This window comes from Littorina saxatilis, linkage group LG9 (assembly GCF_037325665.1).
Source record: "Littorina saxatilis isolate snail1 linkage group LG9, US_GU_Lsax_2.0, whole genome shotgun sequence".
NCBI classification, from domain to species: Eukaryota; Metazoa; Mollusca; class Gastropoda; order Littorinimorpha; family Littorinidae; genus Littorina; species Littorina saxatilis.
This window is the reverse complement of record NC_090253.1, coordinates 39,942,265-39,965,103: the sequence shown is the minus strand read 5'-3', so window position 1 is coordinate 39,965,103 and position 22,839 is coordinate 39,942,265. Positions and strand designations below refer to the sequence as shown.

At 42.7% G+C, this 22,839-nt stretch overlaps 3 protein-coding genes across 3 annotated transcripts in view; 1 reads left to right on the top strand and 2 right to left on the bottom strand.

Annotated features, from left to right (window-relative positions):
* Positions 1-22,839, top strand: part of LOC138976059 (large ribosomal subunit protein eL6-like) — a 137,435-nt gene that overhangs the window by 57,082 nt on the left and 57,514 nt on the right. The window lies entirely within an intron of this gene.
* Positions 770-22,511, bottom strand: LOC138976053 (probable NADH dehydrogenase). Its single transcript, XM_070348855.1, has 10 exons — positions 22,436-22,511; positions 18,915-19,283; positions 18,395-18,572; positions 17,819-18,059; positions 17,184-17,354; positions 15,366-15,525; positions 14,377-14,507; positions 5,951-6,058; positions 5,461-5,611; positions 770-4,024 (listed from the first exon to the last, which is right to left on the bottom strand). Exons 2-10 carry the CDS (start codon positions 19,099-19,101, stop codon positions 3,897-3,899), a joined length of 1,455 nt encoding a protein of 484 aa, XP_070204956.1. The 5' UTR covers positions 19,102-19,283; positions 22,436-22,511; the 3' UTR covers positions 770-3,896.
* On the bottom strand, positions 19,903-21,002 carry LOC138976055 (tRNA-specific adenosine deaminase 2-like). Its single transcript, XM_070348860.1, has one exon. The coding sequence runs from the start codon at positions 20,679-20,681 to the stop codon at positions 20,148-20,150; it is 534 nt and encodes a 177-aa protein (XP_070204961.1). The 5' UTR covers positions 20,682-21,002; the 3' UTR covers positions 19,903-20,147.

Sequence of the window (22,839 nt, the reverse complement as noted above, 5' to 3'; positions counted from 1 at the left end):
TTCGTGCGCACTTGGTCTTGTGCTTCCGTGTACACACGAAGGGGGTTAAGTCACTAGCAGGTCTGCACATAAGTTGACCTGGGAGATCGGAAAAATCTCCACTCTTAACCCACCAGGCGGCAGCGACTGGGATTCGAACTCCCAACGCATTACCACCACGCCACTGGGGGTTCAACTGTAGTTACCAAGTAGAATAGATACCAGTTGTAGAAACAATTATTTCCACAAAGTTGAATGATTAACTTAGTCTGGCCAACAGTTTTAATTTTGTAAGTACATCAGCTTGCAGCTGATCTTCTCAAATACTGGTGAATGATAACCCTTAAGAGTTAACGCAAAGCATTTGACTTGAATTGACTATTCATGTACTTTGTTGAAGTATTATTGTTTTGGGAAAATGTTTTTGATTCCCAAGTGAATTCCAGTACACTGTTTATCAACATGGGGCACCTTTTTGCTATCAGATTTTGTCCGCATGTTGGTAATTCAGAGACATTTATTATATGTAAAATGTAGGAAATATTTGAAGCTGTAAATAAATACATGTAGTTTTAAAACATTTTTTAGTTTTTTAGTGGTTGTTTTATTTTTCTGTGCTCTATTTGCCGTACCTTTAGTTGGTGCTCAAAGCAAGTCTCATTGAAAGCGCTGATGCCCAATTCCTGTGTTTGTGTATCCATAAATAATCATGTTCACACACACACACACACACATAAACACACACACTCTCTCTCTCTCTCTTTCACTCACACAGCTGCAGACAGAAGCACTTACAGATTTAAGAAATAAAGGATATGCATAATTATATATTTATTTTCAAAATCCTAAAGAAAGGAAGAAAATCTATCAAAAAATGCAACAGTAAGTCTTAATGCCATGTGTTCAAAAATACCTTGTTCATGGAAAAGACAACAGTAAACATACAGCAATTAACAAAATTACAATAACCTGTTTCGCAAATTTTCTGGGAAAAAAAGGTCTAAAGCAGAAGACGTAAGACTTGAAGCGTGGGTACAGTGGAACCCCCCCTTTTAAGACTCTCGATTTTAGACTACCTCCTTTTTAAGACCCTGTTTTCTCAGAGTTTCTGTTCATAACCTCTGTAAATTTACCCCCATTTCAGGACTCCCTCCTTTTTAAGACCTACTTTTTTCAGATTTGTTTAGGTCTGAAAAGGGGGGTTCCATTGTATTATAAATAAGCTTGACGAACACATACCCGAGACGAAACTTAGTCTGAAAACTGGCACCTTTGTGCTTTCAATCACAGATTGGAAACAAATTTAAATAACAAAACAAAAAGCACCTGCACCTGTACAATGCGCTTCCCTGATCTAGCAGTAACAATCATCTCAATAACACTTCACATATCATTTACTGCAGGATCAAGTCCCTCGAAAAACCGAGTATGACTGCCTAAATGGCGGGGGGAGAACGGTACGTCATACACGTAAAAGCTCACTCATGCAAAAACATGTGTATGTAGGAGTTGCAGCCCATGAATGCAGAAGAAAACAAGTCGCGTAAGGCGAAAATACAATATTTAGTCAAGTAGCTGTGGAACTCACAGAATGAAAGTGAACGCAATGTAATTTTTCAGCAAGACCGTATACTCGTAGCATCGTCAGTCCACCGCTCATGGCAAAGGCAGTGAAATTGACAAGAAGAGCGGGGTAGTAGTTGCGCTAAGAAGGATAGCACGCTTTTCTGTACCTCTCTTTGTTTTAACTTTCTGAGCGTGTTTTTAATCCAAACATATCATATCTATATGTTTTTGGAATCAGGAACCGACAAGGAATAAGATGAAAGTGTTTTTAAATTGATTTGGACAATTTAATTTTGATAATAATTTTTATATATTTAATTTTCAGAGCTTGTTGTTAATCCGAATATAACATATTTATATGTTTTTGGAATCAGCAAATGATGGAGAATAAGATAAACGTAAATTTGGATCGTTTTATAAATTTTTATTTTTTTTTACAATTTTCAGATTTTTAATGACCAAAGTCATTAATTAATTTTTAAGCCACCAAGCTGAAATGCAATACCGAACCCCGGGCTTCGTCGAAGAATACTTGACCAAAATTTCAACCAATTTGGTTGAAAAATGAGGGCGTGACAGTGCCGCCTCAACTTTCACGAAAAGCCGGATATGACGTCATCAAAGACATTTATCAAAAAAATGAAAAAAACATTCGGGGATTTCATACCCAGGAACTCTCATGTCAAATTTCATAAAGATCGGTCCAGTAGTTTAGTCTGAATCGCTCTACACACACACACACACGCACACACACACGCACACACACACACACGCACATACACCACGACCCTCGTTTCGATTCTCCCTCGATGTTAAAATATTTAGTCAAAACTTGACTAAATATAAAAAGCAGGATTAAGAAATTTAGTGACATCTTGTCCAAATAAACAAGAATCAAGTTAACAAAAAACTGTTTGTTGTTTGTTCGTTCATGGGCTGAAACTCCCACGACTTTTACGTGTATGACCGTTTTTACCCCGCCATTTAGGCAGCCATACGCCGCTTTCGGAGGAAGCATGCTGGGTATTTTCGTGTTTCTATAACCCACCGAACTCTGACATGGATTACAGGATCTTTTTCGTGCGCACTTGGTCTTGTGCTTGCGTGTACACACGGGGGTGTTCGGACACCGAGGAGAGTCTGCACACAAAGTTGACTGAGAAATAAATCTCTCGCCGAACGTGGGGACGAACTCACGCTGACAGCGGCCAACTGGATACAAATCCAGCACGCTACCAACTGAGCTACATCCCTGCCCACAAAAAAAACAACCCTACTTTTAGTTTGTACAGGATATGTGGCTGTCCTAACAAGGCCACCGGTAACTTTGCAGTATCTGTGATGTGACACCACTTCAATGAGTAGACACCTTCCAAGAAAGACTAACTCAAGAAAAATTCACACTTGTCCTGTTGCTTGAATCATGATTCACTGAAACGATTCATACAAATACCCACACTACTGTACATGACAATCAAACACTAGATTACAAATCAATAGTTAAACCCCTGTCTGTGCAATGTTACATCATCATTTCTGTCAAATGAACTGACTGAGGTATATTATTATCAACGATCACAAGAAATCACAGTAGATACTAATTTCCACAAAATGAATACATCATGATTTAATAAATAGTTGCTATCTTTACATGAACACAAAACAATCAGTGTCTTCACATTGACACAAAATTGCCAGAATACATGTACCGAAGCGCCTAATCCGTGTATGAAATACGAAAAAAATCAAAGAGACCGCTTGAGTACCAGTCAAACAACTTGTGATAATGCATGTTTCAGCTACTAGGTACTGCCCTGCCTTTGATCTGGCCGCACACACAGATTTCCACTCTGTTAAACTCGGTCACTGACCGGTCTGACCCCGGTGCAGGAAGTGTTTCCTCTCTCAGATATGACAGGGGAACCACCTCTCATGGCAAAAACTGGGTCATTGACCCCTGGGAAGAAGGTCGTGTCTATAAACAAGGCCACCCAGCTATCACAATGCCTTTGATCTGGCCGCACACACAGAGCACACATATTTTCACTCAGTTAAAGTCGGTCACTGACCGGTCACTGACCCCGGTGCAGTAAGTGTTTCCTCTCTCAGATATGACAGGGGAACCACCTCTCATGGCAAAAACTGGGTCATTTTGGTGCGCCCTATCGGCCCCCTGGGTCCAATGGGTGACTGGATTACAATTTTTTTTAAAAAGAAGGGGGTGCGTCTTGTATAACGAAGCGCCTTGTCACCCGGAAAGTACGGTACATCAATGAAATTGGTCTATCTTGACTCCTATACTAACACAGCTACACACACTGTTACAAAGAATGCACTTTGGTTTGATTTGACTAAAAGCGTGATATGTCTCGTCCAAAGATCAAAGTCTTCAACCAGTCGACAGGCACTTGCATTCTCAGTCGCCAGCTACCAAGGCGCGTCAAATAGGCTGATCGCCATAGCAACCAGGAGTGAAAACCTGCAGCAGAAAAGTAACTTTTACTCTTCAAAAACATCATAGACAATTTCTTCAAACGCATGATGTTCAGGCTTGAAGTCTTTCCCACTGAAAATCTAGATATTGAGACCATCTCTAAGGAAAAGACAGTTAAATAGATCAATAGACAAAGGGAAAGATATGTACAAAAAACTAAATAAAGAAAGAAAGGCTGAAAAATGATCATACAGATATAGATCAACACATAGACTGATACATCCAAGGATGGACTGATAGGCAGATGGATTGATTCAAGACATCTAATTCTTCTCAATTCTGCGCACAGGCCAGGAGTTGGAAGTAATTTAAAGGCGAACAGTTTTTCACTGGAAAAGACTACGATTTTCAATTCTCTACCTTTACATATGACAGCAAACGGAAAGTTTCTTCCTTCATAATAATAATAATAATAATAAGGGTACATGTATTTATATGGCGCAAATCCTAATATAGTTCTAAAAAGCACCTTACAATCAATCTTCATTATAAAAAACGCTCGCGCTGGACCCGAGTACTCTTCAGACATTCACACACACACACACACACACACACACACACACACACACACACACTCTCTCTCCCTCACTCCCTCCCTCTCTCTCTTTCTTTCTTACACACACACACACACGCACTCACACACACACACACACACGAGTACAGACTCATGCACACACACACACACACACACACACACACACACACACACACACACACACACACACACACACACACACACACACACACACACACAGTAACACTAACACATGTGCACAAAATGAACACACACACACACACACACACCGCGCGAGAGAAAAAGACTACAGGGAGGCATTGACGTCAAAGACTTTCGACCGTGACGTAATTACGTCACTATTCTTGGTTTACGGTACCATTTGGCGGCTTTGCTACAAGTATGCCATAGTCTTGGTTGGCCGAGACCTTGCACCGTTCTATGAGCCGAACCGCAGTTCTATCCCACCGCGAATTCCGCCCGCCGTTCAGAGTCGTTTTTGTGATTTATTTCGCATTTAGGTCCCAGGTAACATTATGAAGTTTTAATACGATCAATCGGACCTATTATCAAGTTAGTGTATCAACTTTTGAACGAACTGCGCCCAGTAGTTTTTCAGCAATAAGCTGTTTAGTCGAGACACACAGACAGACAGACACACAATTAAAGTCTGCTGGACCCTTGTACTAGCGTACTCGGGGATAATAATCTTCATTACAGCAACAATACACATTTAAAGAATCTTCAAATAAATAAAAACACAATCACGTACACAATGCTCATTCAAATAAATCGATCGTTACCAACTACAATCACAAATCATCGCTAAACATAATGATGGAACACAATCGCACACACACACAGGCACGTACAAACGCTCACAAAAATGTCACAATGTATTCCTTACCTTGCAGACGAGCAACAGGTGTGTCAGTGAGCGCCTCGTATCGCCCTATGTAGGCCAACATCCCCATGTTCTTGAAGCGGAACGGCTCAGGATCAGACGGGCAACCCTTGTTCAGAAAGTCTGCAAGGTAACGACCCTGTCGCTCTGCTACCTGGAAGAAAATAATGTGTCAGAAAAATGTACAGGACGTAAAGAATTTTATAACTTTTTGCAAAGAAAATGTATTGCCTTTACATACCAACTGAAAATTTGAAATGAATTTTTTCGGACAAAATAGCATCAGCATAAATAATTGTGACACTGCATAAAAAAAGGAAAAAGTTTTGCGAGGAAACTTGTTCACTTTTCACCATGAACACGCAGCATCAAACATAAACAAAAACACAAACCTCCTTCATGAAAACCTTAGTAAATTGGCAACAGAAATTCAAAATTCAAAAAATCTTCATTTACAACAGAATTCTTGAAAAAGAAAAAAAGTTCACCAGACCTGTGCAGTGCATGGCAGAGGTGTGTCTTCAATGTCAGCACAATCCCCAATGGCAAAAGCATCACTGCTTATGTCACTCTTCACTTGCAAGTGGCCGTCTGTCACAATCTGTCAACAACAGACCCATCTCGTAAATGTTGTTGTTCAACAACAAACGACTGCTAAGTGAGAAAGTTACAAAACAGAAAGAAGAAAAACCCAGACTCATCTTGACAGTCAAGATTTTCAAGGCGCGTCGACTTTCCTATTTCTCATTTTTAAATCTCTGAATGACAATTGTTTTCTTTAGCAAATCGGGGTCAGTAAATGAACCCTCTCTGGCCTCCTTTATGCATGTGAAATTCATCACGGTACAGTGGAACCCCCCTTTCAAGACCTACAACAGTCTGAGACAATCAGGTCTTAAAAGGGACGGAGTCTTAAAATTAAGGTAGATTTACAAAGGTTATGAACAGAGAGTCTGAGAAAACAAGCCATGCGTTGCTCAGAATCACATTTGCCCGCTCAGAGAAAAGTCGCTCTGGATTGGTCTATGCAACGGGCTCACAACGTCAGTCAAATCGTCAGAGAGAACGTAGTTATGATGTGTCACGTTTCAATATATCACTTAAGGTGATTATGAAACGGTTAGTTACTACTAACTAACTAACCACACCACGATCCACTCTCGCAGTCACACAATTTAATAGAGACAACAAAAGTATAAGTTTCAGACGCCTGTTTATGTAAAAACTCGCCACCTCCCTCGAGACTTCACTCAAAATATGTTCTTTTACGTTCACAAAACGTAAAAAACCCGTGGTCACTGACAAAATGCCAGTTAGAATATAGAAAATTATAGTAACACGCTGATCCCGTGTAAAGATAAGAAAATACGACTGTTCTGCTCCAAAAGTGCTAGTTCATGCAGGTGTCACGTCGTCACTACTCGAGTATAATCACAGATAGCAAAAATAACAACGGTGGTCAACGGGGTGCAAAGACATGGTGCACTTAGCTTTCTTTGGCCACTGGGTGGACGGCCTGTAATTAGTCTTTTTAGCCTCCACAACTGCTCCGTCGAATGAAGTGCTGGTTAGCGTGGTGACGAAGCAGGGAACTGTGGAGGCATCAGGCGCCGCACCCAGTCGCTGGTTAGCTGGTTAGCCGGTTCGCTGGTTAGCTGGTTAGCCGGTTCGCTGGTTAGCCGGTGTGCTGGTTAGCGTGGTCCCGCAGAAGGCAGCCGAACAGAAGTTAGGAAAAGGCTCAAACAGCCTATGAATGTAGCACTCTCATGGAAGCAAAACCCGCTTCCTCCCTGGAATGGCCTCTGTTCGTCAACAGTGACAACAACATCCAGAAACCCCTTGTCGAATACTTATGCGAAGACCATCGCACGACGAAGGAAAGATTTGACGACTCGTCCTCAGCAAAACATGTGGCAGTGAGAAGGTGATAACTCGCTGAAGTTCCCCTAGAGTGCCGAATATTCTATTCGGTGAAATCCATCATACTCTAGAAACCGTCGTATTCGATCCTTCTTCTTCTGCCGCTGAGTGTCAAGTGCCAAGTTACCGTGTCTCAGACAGACAACCTTGACAATAACACGTGACTGACCTTGTCACATATCAAGTTCAGCTATCCACAATTCTGCCTCGCAAAGCAGAATTACCCCCGAAAAATCCGTGCGCCACAAAATCCGTGCTCTGCGCTGTCAGCAAAACTCTGCCGTGTAGCCCCGACTCACGCACAGGCGCTTTCAGTCGCAATTGACCAAGAGAAGGCACCCCACTGAGTGACACTTTCTTGGTGGTCTATGTCACTAGATCGTGACATGATGGGAAATTTAGCTGGGGTAGTCCCTGAACCTTAAAAAGCGGTGGATCCCTCGGGTTACGTCGAAAACCACGCCGAGAAGATTGCAACACGCTACACGGCATCGCAGTGTAAACACCGCCGCCATCTTGGATTACGCGGCGCGCGGTGGGCGAGCATATACCAAAGCCGCTCGCCGAGTGCTTCGCGAGCGCTTTCCTGCAATGCCCTAAGAAACGGCTTTCTGTCATTCGTACTGCGAGCGACCCGTGGCGAACCGCTCTGGGCAACTCGTCTAAGGTCTCAAAAGGGAGGGAGTCTTAAAATAAAGGTAGATTTACAAAGGTTATGAACAGAAAGTCTAAGAATCGAAAATTTTAAAAGTAAATTTTGATTTGATTAATATACTTACCCGACTCACATCTAGCATTAACCTCTGGTTTAAGTGCCGGGACGCTGAACTACGCTTCACCCCTTAAGGGGAAGTAACCCTAAAAAAGAACAGCCTAGAACCCGTAAACTGGGTCACAGGTCAAGGCATACCGTCACGTGACTGAGCACGCGAGACCACCGCCGCCGTATTGGAATACTTCACTCGAAACGAAGCGAAACATTCATTTTTAGGGTAAATTAGAGCGGGGTAGGCGGGAGGGTATTAACGATGTGAGTCGGGTAAGTATATTAATCAAATCAAAATTTACTTTTAAAATTTTCGATTAAATTACATATCTTATCCCGACTCACATCTAGCAGATTGCTAATGTAGGTGGTGGGAAAGAAACTCACTCTACAAGTTGGAGAGAACCTGCCCTGCGGCTACCAAAGCCGGAAAGGTGTTGGTCCCCTCCTGACGAGTAAACAGATTCTCAGTGAAACTCACTTATTTCTGGTAAGAAACCGGCCTGCTTCAACCATGACTGGTAAGCAACCACTACCGTCCCAGCGGGTATTAGAAAACCCGCCAAAAGTAATAAAGAAAGACGTCCTAAAAAAACAACGTCCAAAACACCTATGTGAGGCCGATCGAGATTTGCCTGATCGCAGAACCGCTGAATAAAAGAGCCCAAGCTCAGGCCCCATGAGTTCTAGGCGAACTCAGAGGAAGGACAGAACGCTCCCCCCCCATTGACTGCCACACTCATAAGCTTGTTTAATGAGTGTGAAAGCCCATCTAGCCAGTGCTTCCTTGCACAAATTTGACTCTATCCGTCCAAAACGAAAGAACCAAAGAACTGGTCTGGCACTCCAAAATGAGCCATGCAAGAATGAGTATGTCCAAAATACCCAATATCTTGCGTGAGACCCAAAAGTACGTAAACGAAAGACAAAAGGCTTGAAGACAGGGCCCTTTTCACGCTGGGCGTAAAAAGAGAAATGACTTGTCTAGTTCTGAACGATGTTTCTCCAGACTAATGAAACATCGTCTTCCGCCAACAACAAAAGTTCGTGGAACATCTTAGCATCCTCGTGAACTTTTTTGTTTTTGTTTTTGTTTTTTTTTTTTTGGTCTCAACCACCCATAGATTGCTAATGATAGTAAAAAAACCACCAGATAAGGTCAAATTAGATAAATAACCCTTTCACATAAAGTCTGTTGAGACCTGAGTGAAACAGCCGAGTGAAAAACCTTAAGATTCGCTGCAACAATGCCAGACATCTGGATGACTTGTTCTACAAGTACAGCGTAACACAACAGACAGATACAGAGATTCGTGAGTTACGTCTTCCAGAAGCCGAAAAGAGCGCCAAACTCACTGACCTGTCTTGATCGTAGCTGACGAAAAGAGTGAACAATCTCTTGCAATAAGCAAGACCAGGCAGACAGTCCTAACTCAAAAGAGAGCTGTGAAAGTTCGGAAGACAACAAGACATGTCTTCCGATGCGAGCGAGTAAAACAAAACGAACCTGTGCGGCGTCTCCCGCCTGAATAGAACAAAGAGTTCCAAATGACCACAAGAGAAACACCCTCCGAGGAGTGAAGCACTAAAGGATTATGGCTTGAGTAAACCACAGCACCATAGTCCCATGAGGTAGACGCTAATGTTCGTAATGAACCAGAGACAAACACTTGTCCCTTGTTCAATGAAAAGATGCAAGGCAAAAAACCATCTGACAAACTAGACTCTTTACAAAGAAGAGTCGAAAGAACGTCTTAAAACCGAAAACAAAGAAATAATTTGTAGACCGGCGAGACTGCAACCTCTCATCAAAAAATGAACCGAGATTGCTCCTCAACAACCAATGCGGCTTAAGCAAAAGCGGCAAAAGTCTTAACTTAATTCTCACTAGCAAGTAGCTATGAAAATTAAATCGACAAGGAAGGGAGCAAGCGTCAAAGTGGGCGCTTGCCGCGTTGTGCCGAACACAGAACGATCAGTACGTAAGGCTGTCCGCTCAAAACTGAATAGGACGAACCCTGTAGGCTACCGTCAAAACATAATGTGAAAGTATGTGAGACCTCGGGAAGGCGTGAAGCCCCCCAGGCCTAGGAGATAGACGTCAGCTCAAGAAAGACGTGACCAATCTCCTCCCGATAAACGGGTGATACCTGAGTACAGGATATCAAGCCCTCATTAGCGAGGAAAAAACCCTCAAGATAGAGCATAAGTGTCCCTGAAGTTCCTAAACTATAAGGGACAAACACCTCCAAAGAACCAAGCTGTGAATCCAGCTTGATCCAAACGATTAGCCAAAAGTAGGCTACTACTGGTGCATGACCTGCTTTGAGTGTCTACCCAAGCAAGACCGAGTGTATGACGCAGTCCTGCTTCCTGCGTTAAGAGTCCAAGTCTAAGAAAGACAAGGACTCATAACCCTCATGGGTTGTGACAGAAAAAGCCAAAGAAAGACCATGGCTATGAACTGGATTGTCAATACCCGTCGAGTAAGTTAAACAAGAGTGCCAAAACCGGCAGTCCTGTTGCCCACAAACTGAATTTAAATCTTCTTGCCAAAACAGAAGAAGTTAAAAGAAAGTCCGAACGACCTCCTAAAGAGGCCAAAAAAAAAGTGCATTCAAAGGCCGACAGCTGTCGTGAATGACCGCCTATCTACTCAAACAAAGTCTGTCATCCGCTTTCTACCTAAGTAGAATGCTGATCAGACTCGTAGTAATCCGAAAAAGTTTCGTGAAAAAAAGAGGTCTGTGTGCTCAGCGAAACAGAAAACGATAAGTCCAACTGGCCACAAGTTATCCTCTCCAGTCCATGCATGAGCAGATGGAGATAGTACGAGGAAGCCGCGATTCTGGTTGAACGACAGCAACCGAACGTGCGGGAAACACAAAGGCCAAAGCCTGGAGTGGCATGAACGAAATAGCTGAAAGCCTCAGTGCCCGTAGGTCAGTCTGCTTGTATGCAAATGACTACGTAACAAAGCCAAAAACAGAAATCAAAGCAACTACTGGTCGGCATACCGAAAACCAGGAAGCCAACCTGTCAAAAGATTCAAAAGACGAAGTGTCTTCAAGAAAAAAACCTGGAATTAATTTTGCTGCCAAATCGAGAGTAACCCTGAGTTTGGCCGAAAAACCAGAACTAGTCTGTTCATCGATGAAAGACCAAAGGTCAGACGCGGGGACCGACGCAAGCTGTATAAAAGATGCCATCACGTACAAAACCTTATCATCCGAGACAGGCGAAGCTGAACAGGAAGTAAGATATAAGGCATCACTGCCCCCAACGACCCAGAACCCCAAAGGGTTGATGTCGTAAGTTGCGAACAGGAAAGAACAAAGTGCTACGATTACCCGGAACGCCGGAAGACGAACCAGAAGTAGCCGAAAAACTCCAGTGCAGAAGTACCCGCAACACCGTGGTGGTGCAAACTGATGCTAATGCGTACGATCCTTCACTCGCCCAAACAGCCGAAGCGAAATCGGAAGTGAGAGACCTCGTGTAAACACGGCGTGGGAGAAACGGCGTGCCGGGACAGACATCTGCTCAGTGTTGACCTTAGCTAAGGTCGAAACGTCTTTAACACTTGTGTCATTCCGGAACTCAAACGGATCCAGGGAAGACCTAATATAACGAGAGAGTGTCCAAAGGAGCGTCTCAGAGAGAGAGGCAAGATCAAGAGGGTACCTGCCTGTCTCTTCCAACCCAATAAGAGAACCTTCTGTGTAGACAAGGTCTGTCTTGACGGTAACAGTCCTCCCTAAGAGTGGACAGCTACGGCGTGACCGGAAGGGCTGCACTCAGTAGGGCAAAAGTGTCAATAAGGTTCTGAGGCCGACGGCTGAGTGAAAACCTGCGCGCAAGGGCAGATACACTAGCCTGTGGAAGTCGGACAGTGGCAAGCCAAGGCTTAGCAGCGACTGGAGCCTGACCATGAGCAGAGAGGAGAGGCACCGTGCCGACAGTCAGGGAGCTCGCCGTGCCTGGAAAGCTTGCTAAAATATTAGAGAGCTCATAAGCAACTAAAGAAGACTCAGAGAACTGAAAACCTTCAGCTGCTGTTGGTGCTGGGCGGAAGTCACCCACCGCTGATGGTGGGGGTAAGACAAGTCCAGCCTATGAAACAACGCCGTCAGAAACATATTGTAAGCGACCTGTGCTGCAATAGCTAAGGTTGGCTTCAGCTTTGACGGTAATTGGAACTCAACGTCGTCATCATAGAATGAGAGATGATCGTCGAGCTCCGACTCCACTTCCGTATGAGTCGAAAAGTCCGCGTGACTCGCCGAGTCTTGGACATGATCAACCGGAAGCGAGGCTGACTGCAAACCGGAAGTAGAACTTCGGTGCAGAGCCTGCATGGAGCCAAACTTCCTGCCCAGGCGGAAGTGGTGACGCAAGTACACCGACGGGGAAAGTCATAGACAGCCCGCGTGCACCTTGGTCTCCAGATCAATGTAACATCGATTGCATTCCCGCGTCAACATCCCGTGAGCTCCGCTTCGTATGAGTCGTATGCCCCGGGTATGTCGAACTTTCACTCCCTGACCTATGAGGCGGGGGAGCTACTAGTTGCGGTCTATGCGGAACGCTTTCGCCAAAGAGCCTGGCTACCGGCGAACCCATGTAACATCGATTGCATTCCCGCGTCAACACCCCATGAGCTCCGCTTCGTGTGAGTCGTTTGCCCCAGGTATGTCGAACTTTCACTCCCTGACCTATGAGGCGGGGGAGCTACTAGTTGCGGTCTATGCGGAACGCTTTCGCCAAAGAGCCTGGCTACCGGCGAACCCAACGTACCTGAGGAGAGTGCCTGCTGTGCAGAAGCAACAGTGTCCCGAGGGACCATCTCTCCGAAGCTGGCGTGCGCCAGTTATCCCGCCCGCAAGTCCGCTAACGTGACTGTGGCCAAAGGAAGCAACCGGATGCGGGAAAGTGAAGAAACATCGCCAACACCCTTGGGCAGCGAACGCAAATCATCTCGCGTAGCCTGTAGATCGGCGGCAAGTTGCTGCTGTTGAGAAAACATGGTATACATATGCGAGGAGAAAGAAGAGAAAAGGGAAGAGAAATCTTGCTTATCACTCTTCTTAGGCTTAGCCGAACGAGCCCTACTCCTGTTATAGATTCTTTTAGAACAGGCATGGTAGGGCTTGCTGGTACAACAATATCAACCGAAAGCGAAAAATTAGACGCCGGTTTTACAAGAGTAACCGTTGTCCTTTTGGGTTTATCTTTATCTGACTACTAGCAGGGGAAGAATCAGCAACTAACTGTCGAGTATTAGGCTTTTTCTTCTCTTTGTCCGCCATGTTGAAAACAACTCACAGAGAGTAGAACAACAACAACAAAGTTGACGGACACAAGGCAAAAATTCAAGTAAAACAAACAAAGAACGATCTCACCAATACAGCCGTAGAAGCAGAGACCGTGAAGAATAACCGGGGTGAAGATAAACTGCCAACCAGGCAGCTGGCTGAAAGCCAAAATGCGTAGCTCGAGAGAACAACGTCCTAGCGCTAGGACCGCTGAGGAAAGAGTGAAGTATTCCAATACGGCGGCGGTGGTCTCGCGTGCTCAGTCACGTGACGGTATGCCTTGACCTGTGACCCAGTTTACGGGTTCTAGGCTGTTCTTTTTTAGGGTTACTTCCCCTTAAGGGGTGAAGCGTAGTTCAGCGTCCCGGCACTTAAACCAGAGGTTAATGCTAGATGTGAGTCGGGATAAGATATGTAATTTAATTCTTTCTTTATTTGGTGTTTAACGTCATTTTCAACCGGTCAAGGTTATATCGCGACGGGGGAAGGGGGGAGATGGGATAGAGCCACTTGTTAATTGTCTCCTGTTCACAAAAGCACCAATCAAAAAATTGCTCCAGGGGCCTGCAACGTAGTACAATATATGACCTTACTGGGAGGATGCAAGTTTCCAGCACAAAGGACCCAACATTTCTTACACACTGCTTGACCAAAATCCCCACAAACATTGACCATATTCTATACAAGAAACACTTAACAAGGGTAAAAGGAGAAACAGAATCCGTTAGTCACCTCTTACGACATGCTGGGGAGCATCGGGTAAATTCTTCACCCTAACCCGCGGGGGGTAGAGTCTGAGAAAACAAGGACTTAAAAGGGAGGTTCCACTGTACCTGCTGTTCAGGGCTTGTTGTGTGACCGAGTTTTCTTCCACACAAGATTCATTGATTCCCTAACAAAATGGCATTAACAACTGACCTGCCCCCTGGCGTTCTTCTCCACCTCCAGTGACCTGGTGAAATAGTGCGGCGCCAGACCCGTAGACCAGACTACCAGACCACAGGGTAATACTTCACCGCCCTTCAGTCTTACTTCTGTCGCTGTCACCTCTGAAACAGTCAGTCAACATAATACATTCTGATGTGCGAGTCATTTGGTGAAGTGTTTCTGAGTGCCAGACCAGAGGATGACTATCAGGCCACATGATACAGTGGAACCCCACTTTTAAGACCCCCCAATTTAAGACTCCCTCCTTTTTAAGACCTAGTTTTTTCCTACTTTCTGTTCATAACGTCTGTAAAATTACCCCCATTTTAAGACTTCTTCCTTTTTAAGACCCGATTTTCTCAGATTTTTTGAGGTCTTAAAAGGGGGGGGGGGGGGGTGCCACTGTAGTGCAGTTTTTCTTCAGTCGCTGTCACCTCTAAAATAATAAACCAACAGGGTACATCCTGATGTGTGAATTTGTAAGTTATTAGTGATGTGACGCGGTGCCAGACCAGTAGATCAAACTACCAGACCACAAGACAGCAATTCTCTGTCCTTCAGTGACAGTCACCTTTGAAAAAGTCATTCGTCTTCAAAGTAAATGGCTGAAAAATCACAAAAGGTATTTTGAATAAAAGAGAGAGAGAAAGACATAGACAGAGAGAGAGGAAATGTCGCTTACTTCCCTTTGTTTCTCAGATCAATCAATCAATCAATCAATCAATCAATCAATCAATCAATCAATCAATATGAGGCTTATATCGCGCGTATTCCGTGGGTACAGTTCTAAGCGCAGGAATTTTTTTTTTTTTTTTCACACGACAAAGACACAAGTGTATTGTTGCTGTAATTAAGATTATTATATTTAAGATTGATTGTAAGGCACTTAGACTATTTTAGGATTTACGCCATATAAATACCCTTATTATTATTATTATTATTATTATTATTAAGTTATGCAGATTTTTACACTTCCTTACCAACAACTGACGACTGCTTGAGAGAGAAGCGCTTCCTCTGTGTGATCTTTTTCTCAGCATATGCACGAAGACGGTCATCGAAGGATGACAGAATCTGATTGGATTCCACCAAGGTCACACGTACTTGCTCTCGCTGCTGTTTGTAGAGCCGTGCTACATCCTGCAAACACACAACCATGAACATTACTGATTTAAAAGAGAATAATGGGTTGAAAGTCAGTTACCCCATCCAAGCTCCTTTCTAATAAGTACTTTCAACGTACCTTCTTTACGCAATTCCTGGCAATTTCTACTCTACTTGTCATTTAAAAGACATCATCATTCATCTTAACTAAAGATGAACAAGTCGCGTAAGGCGAAAATACAACATTTAGTCAAGTAGCTGTCGAACTCACAGAATGAAACTGAACGCAATGCCATTTTTTAGCAAGACCGTATACTCGTAGCATCGTCAGTCCACCGCTCATGGCAAAGGCAGTGAAATTGACAAGAAGAGCGGGGTAGTAGTTGCGCTAAGAAGGATAGCACGCTTTTCTGTACCTCTCTTTGTTTTAACTTTCTGAGCGTGTTTTTGATCCAAACATATCATATCTATATGTTTTTGGAATCAGGAACCGACAAGGAATAAGATGAAAGTGTTTTTAAATTGATTTCGACAATTTAATTTTGATAATAATTTTTATATATTTAATTTTCAGAGCTTATTTTTAATCCAAATATAACATATTTATATGTTTTTGGAATTAGAAAATGATGGAGAATAAGATGAACGTAAATTTGGATCGTTTTATAAATTTTTATTTTTTTTTACAATTTTCAGATTTTTAATGACCAAAGTCATTAATTAATATTTAAGCCACCAAGCTGAAATGCAATACCGAAGTCCGGGCTTCGTCGAAGATTACTTGACCAAAATTTCAACCAATTTGGTTGAAAAATGAGCGCGTGACAGTGCCGCCTCAACTTTCACGAAAAGCCGGATATGACGTCATCAAAGACATTTATAAAAAAAATGAAAAAAACGTTCGGGGATTTCATACCCAGGAACTCTCATGTCAAAGTTCATAAAGATCGGTCCAGTATTTTAGTCTGAATCGCTCTACACACACACACACACACACACACACGCACATACACCACCACCCTCGTCTCGATTCCCCCCTCTACGTTAAAACATTTAGTCAAAACTTGACTAAATGTAAAAAGTAAGAAGCAATCCCCAATGAACATTTAATTCTTCAGCAATGAGGGTTAACTTTTTGGAGGTTAAATTCTCCTTTGCGGTAGGGAAAGTCCAAAGCTTTGTGAAGTAGACCTGCTGAAGTCGACTTCACCCAATTCTTCTTCTTCTTCGTTCATGGGCTGAAACTCCCACGTTCATGAGTGGATATTTACGTGTATGACCGTTTTTACCTCGCCATTCCAGCAGCATACGCACATTTTGGGGGCACCTAATTAACACTTTCTACCCCACCTATGTTGACCAAGTTTTTTTTAGCCGAGACCAGCTGTGCTGCAGCAGGTCACTCAGAATTGTAGTCACTGTGTAGTAACTGTGTATCAACACGCTGGAATGCAGGCGTTAGATCGACGTTACAGGAAGTGACTGAAGCTAACAGTCTGAGCGGATATATCCGTACCTGGTCAGATAGAGCCATATGAGTGGGTACGGATATATCCGTACCTGGGAGACAATGAGTTAATATCGGCCTTGACATACTCTCTTCCCTGTTATATTCAACATTACATGGAACACACTCATTGTACACTTCACTCACAACTTTCGCCACACATAAGCCAACCACAGCTGTCACTCACCTGTTCGATGAAGTCGTAGAGCTCCGCCCCAAACTCCACCCCTGTGGGACCGCCCCCCACAATCACCACATGCAGGAGACGTTCGGCCTCTTCCTTGTCAATGCCAGGCTGCAGGGCCAACTCAAAGTTAGACAAAATCCTGTTGCGGATTCTCCTGGCATCATGGATTTCCTGAAATAAAAGTAATAGCGAAATACCTGTTAGTTCTTTCAAATTATATGTATGCTCTATACTTTCAGCACTAGCATAACGGAGAACTTATAAATGCCTTTCAGCTGAGTCAGCCATCTGTTATGGAAAAATATGTAATTCTCTTTGCTGCAAGATTAAGTTTAACATTCCTATTGATTTACTCCGCAGTACAGTACAGTACTTGAACACAGCTGCTACATTGAAAAAGCCCCACCAGTAAGAAATCCTCAACTCTGTGTGTGTTCATGAGTCTTACTTATAAATTCAATGTATCTGCACATAACTGTACAAAGTTTCCAGCATTTAAAAAAAGAATGGAAGCTTCAAACATGAACTTAAACAGTGTCACCACCATCAAACATGTTTATGACATTATCAATAATACAACACATATCCTCAGGGTATTCCATTCAATGAACCTTCCACTAAACTTCAATCCCTACCTTCAAAAAGAAAGCGTGTTCTTCCACGCCAGGCACACCAAAGGTACTGCTCAGTGCACCGACCCCAATCACCAGTTTGTCGTAGCTGATCTTGTAGGATAAAGGTGCGGCCGTCGGAGTAGGCTGCAGCACACTGGTCACCGACAGTGATTTATTCACAAGGTCAAGGTCAGTAGCGTAGGACAAATGAAAATGAGCTGAGTCTCTGAACCCTGTGTTGCGTATTGGCTCTATGATAGATCTGAAATAAACAACAGATGTAAAGAATTATGCTTTCAGCTGAAAAGTAACTTGCTAATAAGACATAATTCCCCAAAGAAGTCTTAAATATGCTAAATACCAGATATGTCAATTCTATTCACAGCCAACCAGGAAACAACGATCAAAGGCCTATCCACTGACAGCAGTGAGTTTTTCTACCAATCAATATGACATTTTGTTCTTCCCTTAAATAAAAATTACAGCAGATAATAAACCCAAACAAAATTCTTGCTGATATTCCAGACACAATTTATTTTTAGAAAAAAAGAAGAATAAAGTATTGTCAATTTTAATATGTACAGAATTTAGATTTACCTGAACTCCAACGTTCCAACAGTAGTACTGGCCAGCAGAGGCGTGAAGAGGAAGTGATTGCGAGGACTGACGACCAGAACGTCGTACTGCTTCTTGTCGATGCACTTCAGTACGCTGTAGCTGCCCCAGCCTGTGCCCAGTATCACCAGGCGCTGACGACCTCCTGCTGGTTGGGGGTCTGCAAAATAGGTGTAAACTTTACATATGGTTGAACGATACACATATTTTTCTTCTTAACCCAATGCCTCCCATAGCGCTCAATACAGTCTGCTTAGTACGCCCTTCGAACACATGGCCACTCTTGCATTATATCTCAGAAAAATCTGAATTTTGTGTGTTTGTAAATGACTGATGAGACCACCACCAGCCATACATGTATAAAAACTTGTTTGTGAATGTCTAATAAGATAGAAGAAAACACAAAACAATATGACATGCACAGCACTTGTTGGTAAATAACCCCATGATACCGCAGACATACATGCAATATCAACATCAACCACGCAATGCAAGATTTTACCTGTTGGTACTGCTTCCTGAACTGATGAACTGTTCCACCTTTGGCACACCACTGTAGAACACCTGCTCTGGTCAGGTGCAAGGAAAACACCTGTACACCTCCATTTTCTCTGACAAGTCACTGATCTGCTATAACTCCATGACAGCTGCAGGTGTGTCAGAGCTCTGGGCAGTACTGAACTCAACATTGTCTTTGGACAGCACAATGGCTTAATGAATTTATTTTCCAAATCTACTCACATCATGATAAGCAAAATATCAGCTTCTGCCCGTTCTTGAAGATTTCTTTCAACTTTTCACATTCAGTAAAGTCAGTTTCATTGTTTATAAAAACGGAGTATAGAATGGCGCCTTGTGACCTCAAAGAAGCCTGCGAAAACGTGAGCCAAAAAGCAAGGCTGTACAAATAAGTCATCAGTTTGAGCCACAGTTGGGGTGATAATACAGTACGGGTAAAAGGGAATATGACCACAGAAAAAGGAATGAGAAAAAAAGTATGATGAAAAAATGTAACTGCAGACCTGTTTACCCCCATAAGTGTTTTGGAGTAATGCTCAGCCCCAAAAATAGTAATCCTGGCACAAAAATAGTAATCATCCAGCATTCGTCGCCAATTACAACGCACATGACAACTGTGTCTGCGAAACGCAATCATGCACATGTATATATTTATCCATCATTCACAAACAGAACACATCAGTCAGTTTTTGTAGTCATCATAATTTCAAAGAAGATCACATCAAAAGCACATGCATCACTGATTCTTTTTCTTTTGCTCGTAGTAGGCCTTTTTCAGTGTGTCAAGCGCTTCTCTACTGTACTTGCGCTTGCCGAATGAGTGAGGGCGAGACTTCACCACTAGAATAAGGCTCTCCAGCGTCTCATCAGACAGACATGATCTCTGGTCAGTCCTGTGCTTTTTCACCCCATTTTGCCATTGAAAAAAACAATGCCAAACATGTGAATTGATTAAAAAAAAAATATATATATTTTTTTTTTAACTTTTTTTTTATTATGAAAATCGTAGTCTTGACACGGATAGCGGAATGGCGTATTTTTTGCAGAAAATCGTAATAAATTACGCCAAAATCGTAAGGGTAAACAGGTCTGTAACTGTAAGCAAGTCCCATAATTTCTGATGAAAATGTGATAAAAAAATCTATCATTTCTGATGAAAGAAATGTAAAGAAGTCCACCATTTCTAATGATGAGAAAACACAAAGCACCAGCCAGACTATTCAGCAGAAGCTTGTTTAATCTTTCTCTTGTCATCAGGAGCATTGGGATTTTCATGTTTGTAGAACTGTTTCAACAACTGCACAGCTTCTTCCGCCAGAACTCCTTTGATGACATCATAACCAGGCCCTAGGGAAGGAAGAGAATCAGAGGCAATGTTCAAAATGGAACCACAACCGCCAAACCGGTCGTTGCTGCAGCCATACACAACCAGCGGGACTCCCATTTGTCGTAACGCTCCCGCACACATGATGCAAGGTTCAACGGTGACGTACAGCGTTATTTCCCTGAACACTTCTTTCTGATTGCGATTCTGCTCCACACACCATCGCATCACTTTCTGAATGGCGACCATCTCTGCGTGGCTAGTGGCGTTTTTCGTTTCGTTGACTCGGTTAGCCCCTGTTGCCAGCTCCTGGTTTTGGTACACCAAGACACAGCCTACAGGTACTTCCCCATTTGACAGCGCCTCTTGGGCGTAACCCATTGCTTTCTGCATCCATGCGTCATGTTCTTCCATTCTGGTTTTCATCTGTTGAACAACATCACTACTGCTATTAGGCCTAAAAAAAAAATAGGTGTGATTACGGTAACGCGACCTACCCTATTTTTAGGGGCCGACCCTATAACCTTTCTTTACATTTGTCAAAAAAACAAAAACAAAAAAAAACCGAGTGCAGAAAACGCAATGAAAGCAAAAGCGCTCGAGTCACACACTTATTTTCCTGTCAAGTAGGTTTAATTTGTACACATTAGAAAAAAAAGTAAAAACAAAAAAAGGGTGATTGCCTACCTTCCTACCCTATTTTTTTTGGCTATGTTACCTTAACCACACCTATTTTTTTGGGGGGGGCCTTAGGGTCAATGAAAGGAATGATCTGCTCCAACACAAGCCAAGACAGGGGCAGATCACATCATTTTTAAGGGGGGGTAATTTCCAAGCGTATTTTTGGGACAATTCAAAAACGCGAAGCGTTTAGTTGAGCGCAAAGCGTTCAAACCTCCTCAGTAGGGGGGTCCGGGTCCGGCCCCCCCCCTCCATCCTGGATAATGTTGATAAAAACAAGGAAAATGGAGCAATCTGAGCCAAGAAACTTCCCCTAATACACCTTCCAAAAAGTACATTAAAGAAGACAAATTTGGATCAAAACAAGGATAAATGACCGATCTGGTGCAACCTGAGCCAACAAATTGTATCAAAACCCTGAACATTGTAAGAAATAAGATGAATGCATCAAGACATAGAGAGTTTACCTGGGCGATAATGCATAATTTATTTCTCTCTAACATCATTTTGTGTAAAATGGGTATCGTTGATAACAACAATTGCTAATTCTGTCCAGATAAATAAGATGACGTGGACTTTTTAAATTTTAATTTCAATGCCAACGATTTAGGGTATTAACATAAATAATTCATTATTGTAGCAACTAGGTGCATTTATACAGATATGACACGCTAATAGATATTTGTGTGTGTCAGTGTATAAATTAGAGTTAGGTTCGCGACACATATAAATAAATAACAGGGGTTATTGTATTTTTTGGTTATAAAGGTTTCAATTGGTAATGTGTCGGTCTATGTTAGTGATCGAAGTTCAGAATTTGATTTGATTACAAAAAGAACATACTATATGCTCCCCGCCTTAAAAAAAGTACAATAAAAGGGTTGTAGTAGCAAAAACAAAACTAAACTTGATGATAATCAGTACCCTTTCAGTTCCCAAAGATTACATCTGTTTATATGTAATAATATGTACATTTCCCTTCCAAAGTGTATGTTAAGCTTTTTGACATGTTTCTTTAAGCCTTTTATCTTTCTCATGTCATTTACTGTTCTAAGGTCAATTATAAGACACTAAAAAAATTAAAGAGAGAGAGAGAGAGAGAGAGAGAGAGAGAGAGAGAGAGGGAGAGACTGAGAGAGAGAGAGAGAGAGAGAGAGAGAGAGAGAGAGAGAGAGATGATTAAATGACAGTTTCTGAGCTTAGGTGGCCCTAGATTGCAGCATTTTGCTTCCTTGAACAAAAAAAATGGGTGGGCCCCCCCTTCCTTAAGATCCTGGATCCGCCCTTGGTCGTGGTACATATCATAGTCTTCAAGCAACACAACACAAGCATCCCAAAACCTCCCATTGTTGCATCTACAACTCTACAGCAATTTGAGAAGATCTATAGAATTATAAATACAAATCTACTTGTGTACAATCAACCACGCAAATACTAAAAGAGTGACAGGGTACATTTGCACCGACTTGTTCCACTACAAACTGAAAGGAAAAACGCACCTGCTGCTGTTTCCGTACGGGACTAAAGGTGTACGCATGCGGGATTGAAGATCCAATCGATTCTGCGCACTCGCAGTACATACCTTGGTCTTGGTGAGCCCAACAAAAACTGCAAAAAAACAGAGATCTGTTACAGTATCTCTGAAAAAACCCACATAAGTCGTTTGATAAAAAGCATAAATAAAAGAAAGCATAAACAAATCGGTTTGACACAACGCTGGAAGTCTTTACAAAGACTGAGGCAGTATACGCTAAATTGACTCCCCCTAGCCCCCCCCCCACCCCCCCACCCCCAAAAAAAACCCCAAAAACTGGGCTGAAAACAGGGCCAAAACAACCAGAGCCCAAATGAAACGGGAAACTAATGTTCTGTATTTGTTCTTTTTTTCTTCTTCCCTAGCTTA

Bases quoted from the DNA above. Each gene is read 5' to 3' on its own strand.
- LOC138976055 (XM_070348860.1), bottom strand. From the start codon at position 20,681: ATGAAAACCAGAATGGAAGAACATGACGCATGGATGCAGAAAGCAATG.
- LOC138976053 (XM_070348855.1), bottom strand. From the start codon at position 19,101: ATGTTGAGTTCAGTACTGCCCAGAGCTCTGACACACCTGCAGCTGTCA. The intron at 18,573-18,914 runs GTAAAATCTTGC...CCTATTTTGCAG, and splicing joins TCAGGAAGCAGTACCAACAG to ACCCCCAACCAGCAGGAGGT. The intron at 6,059-14,376 runs GTCAGTTGTTAA...TGTTGTTGACAG, and splicing joins AGAAGAACGCCAGGGGGCAG to ATTGTGACAGACGGCCACTT.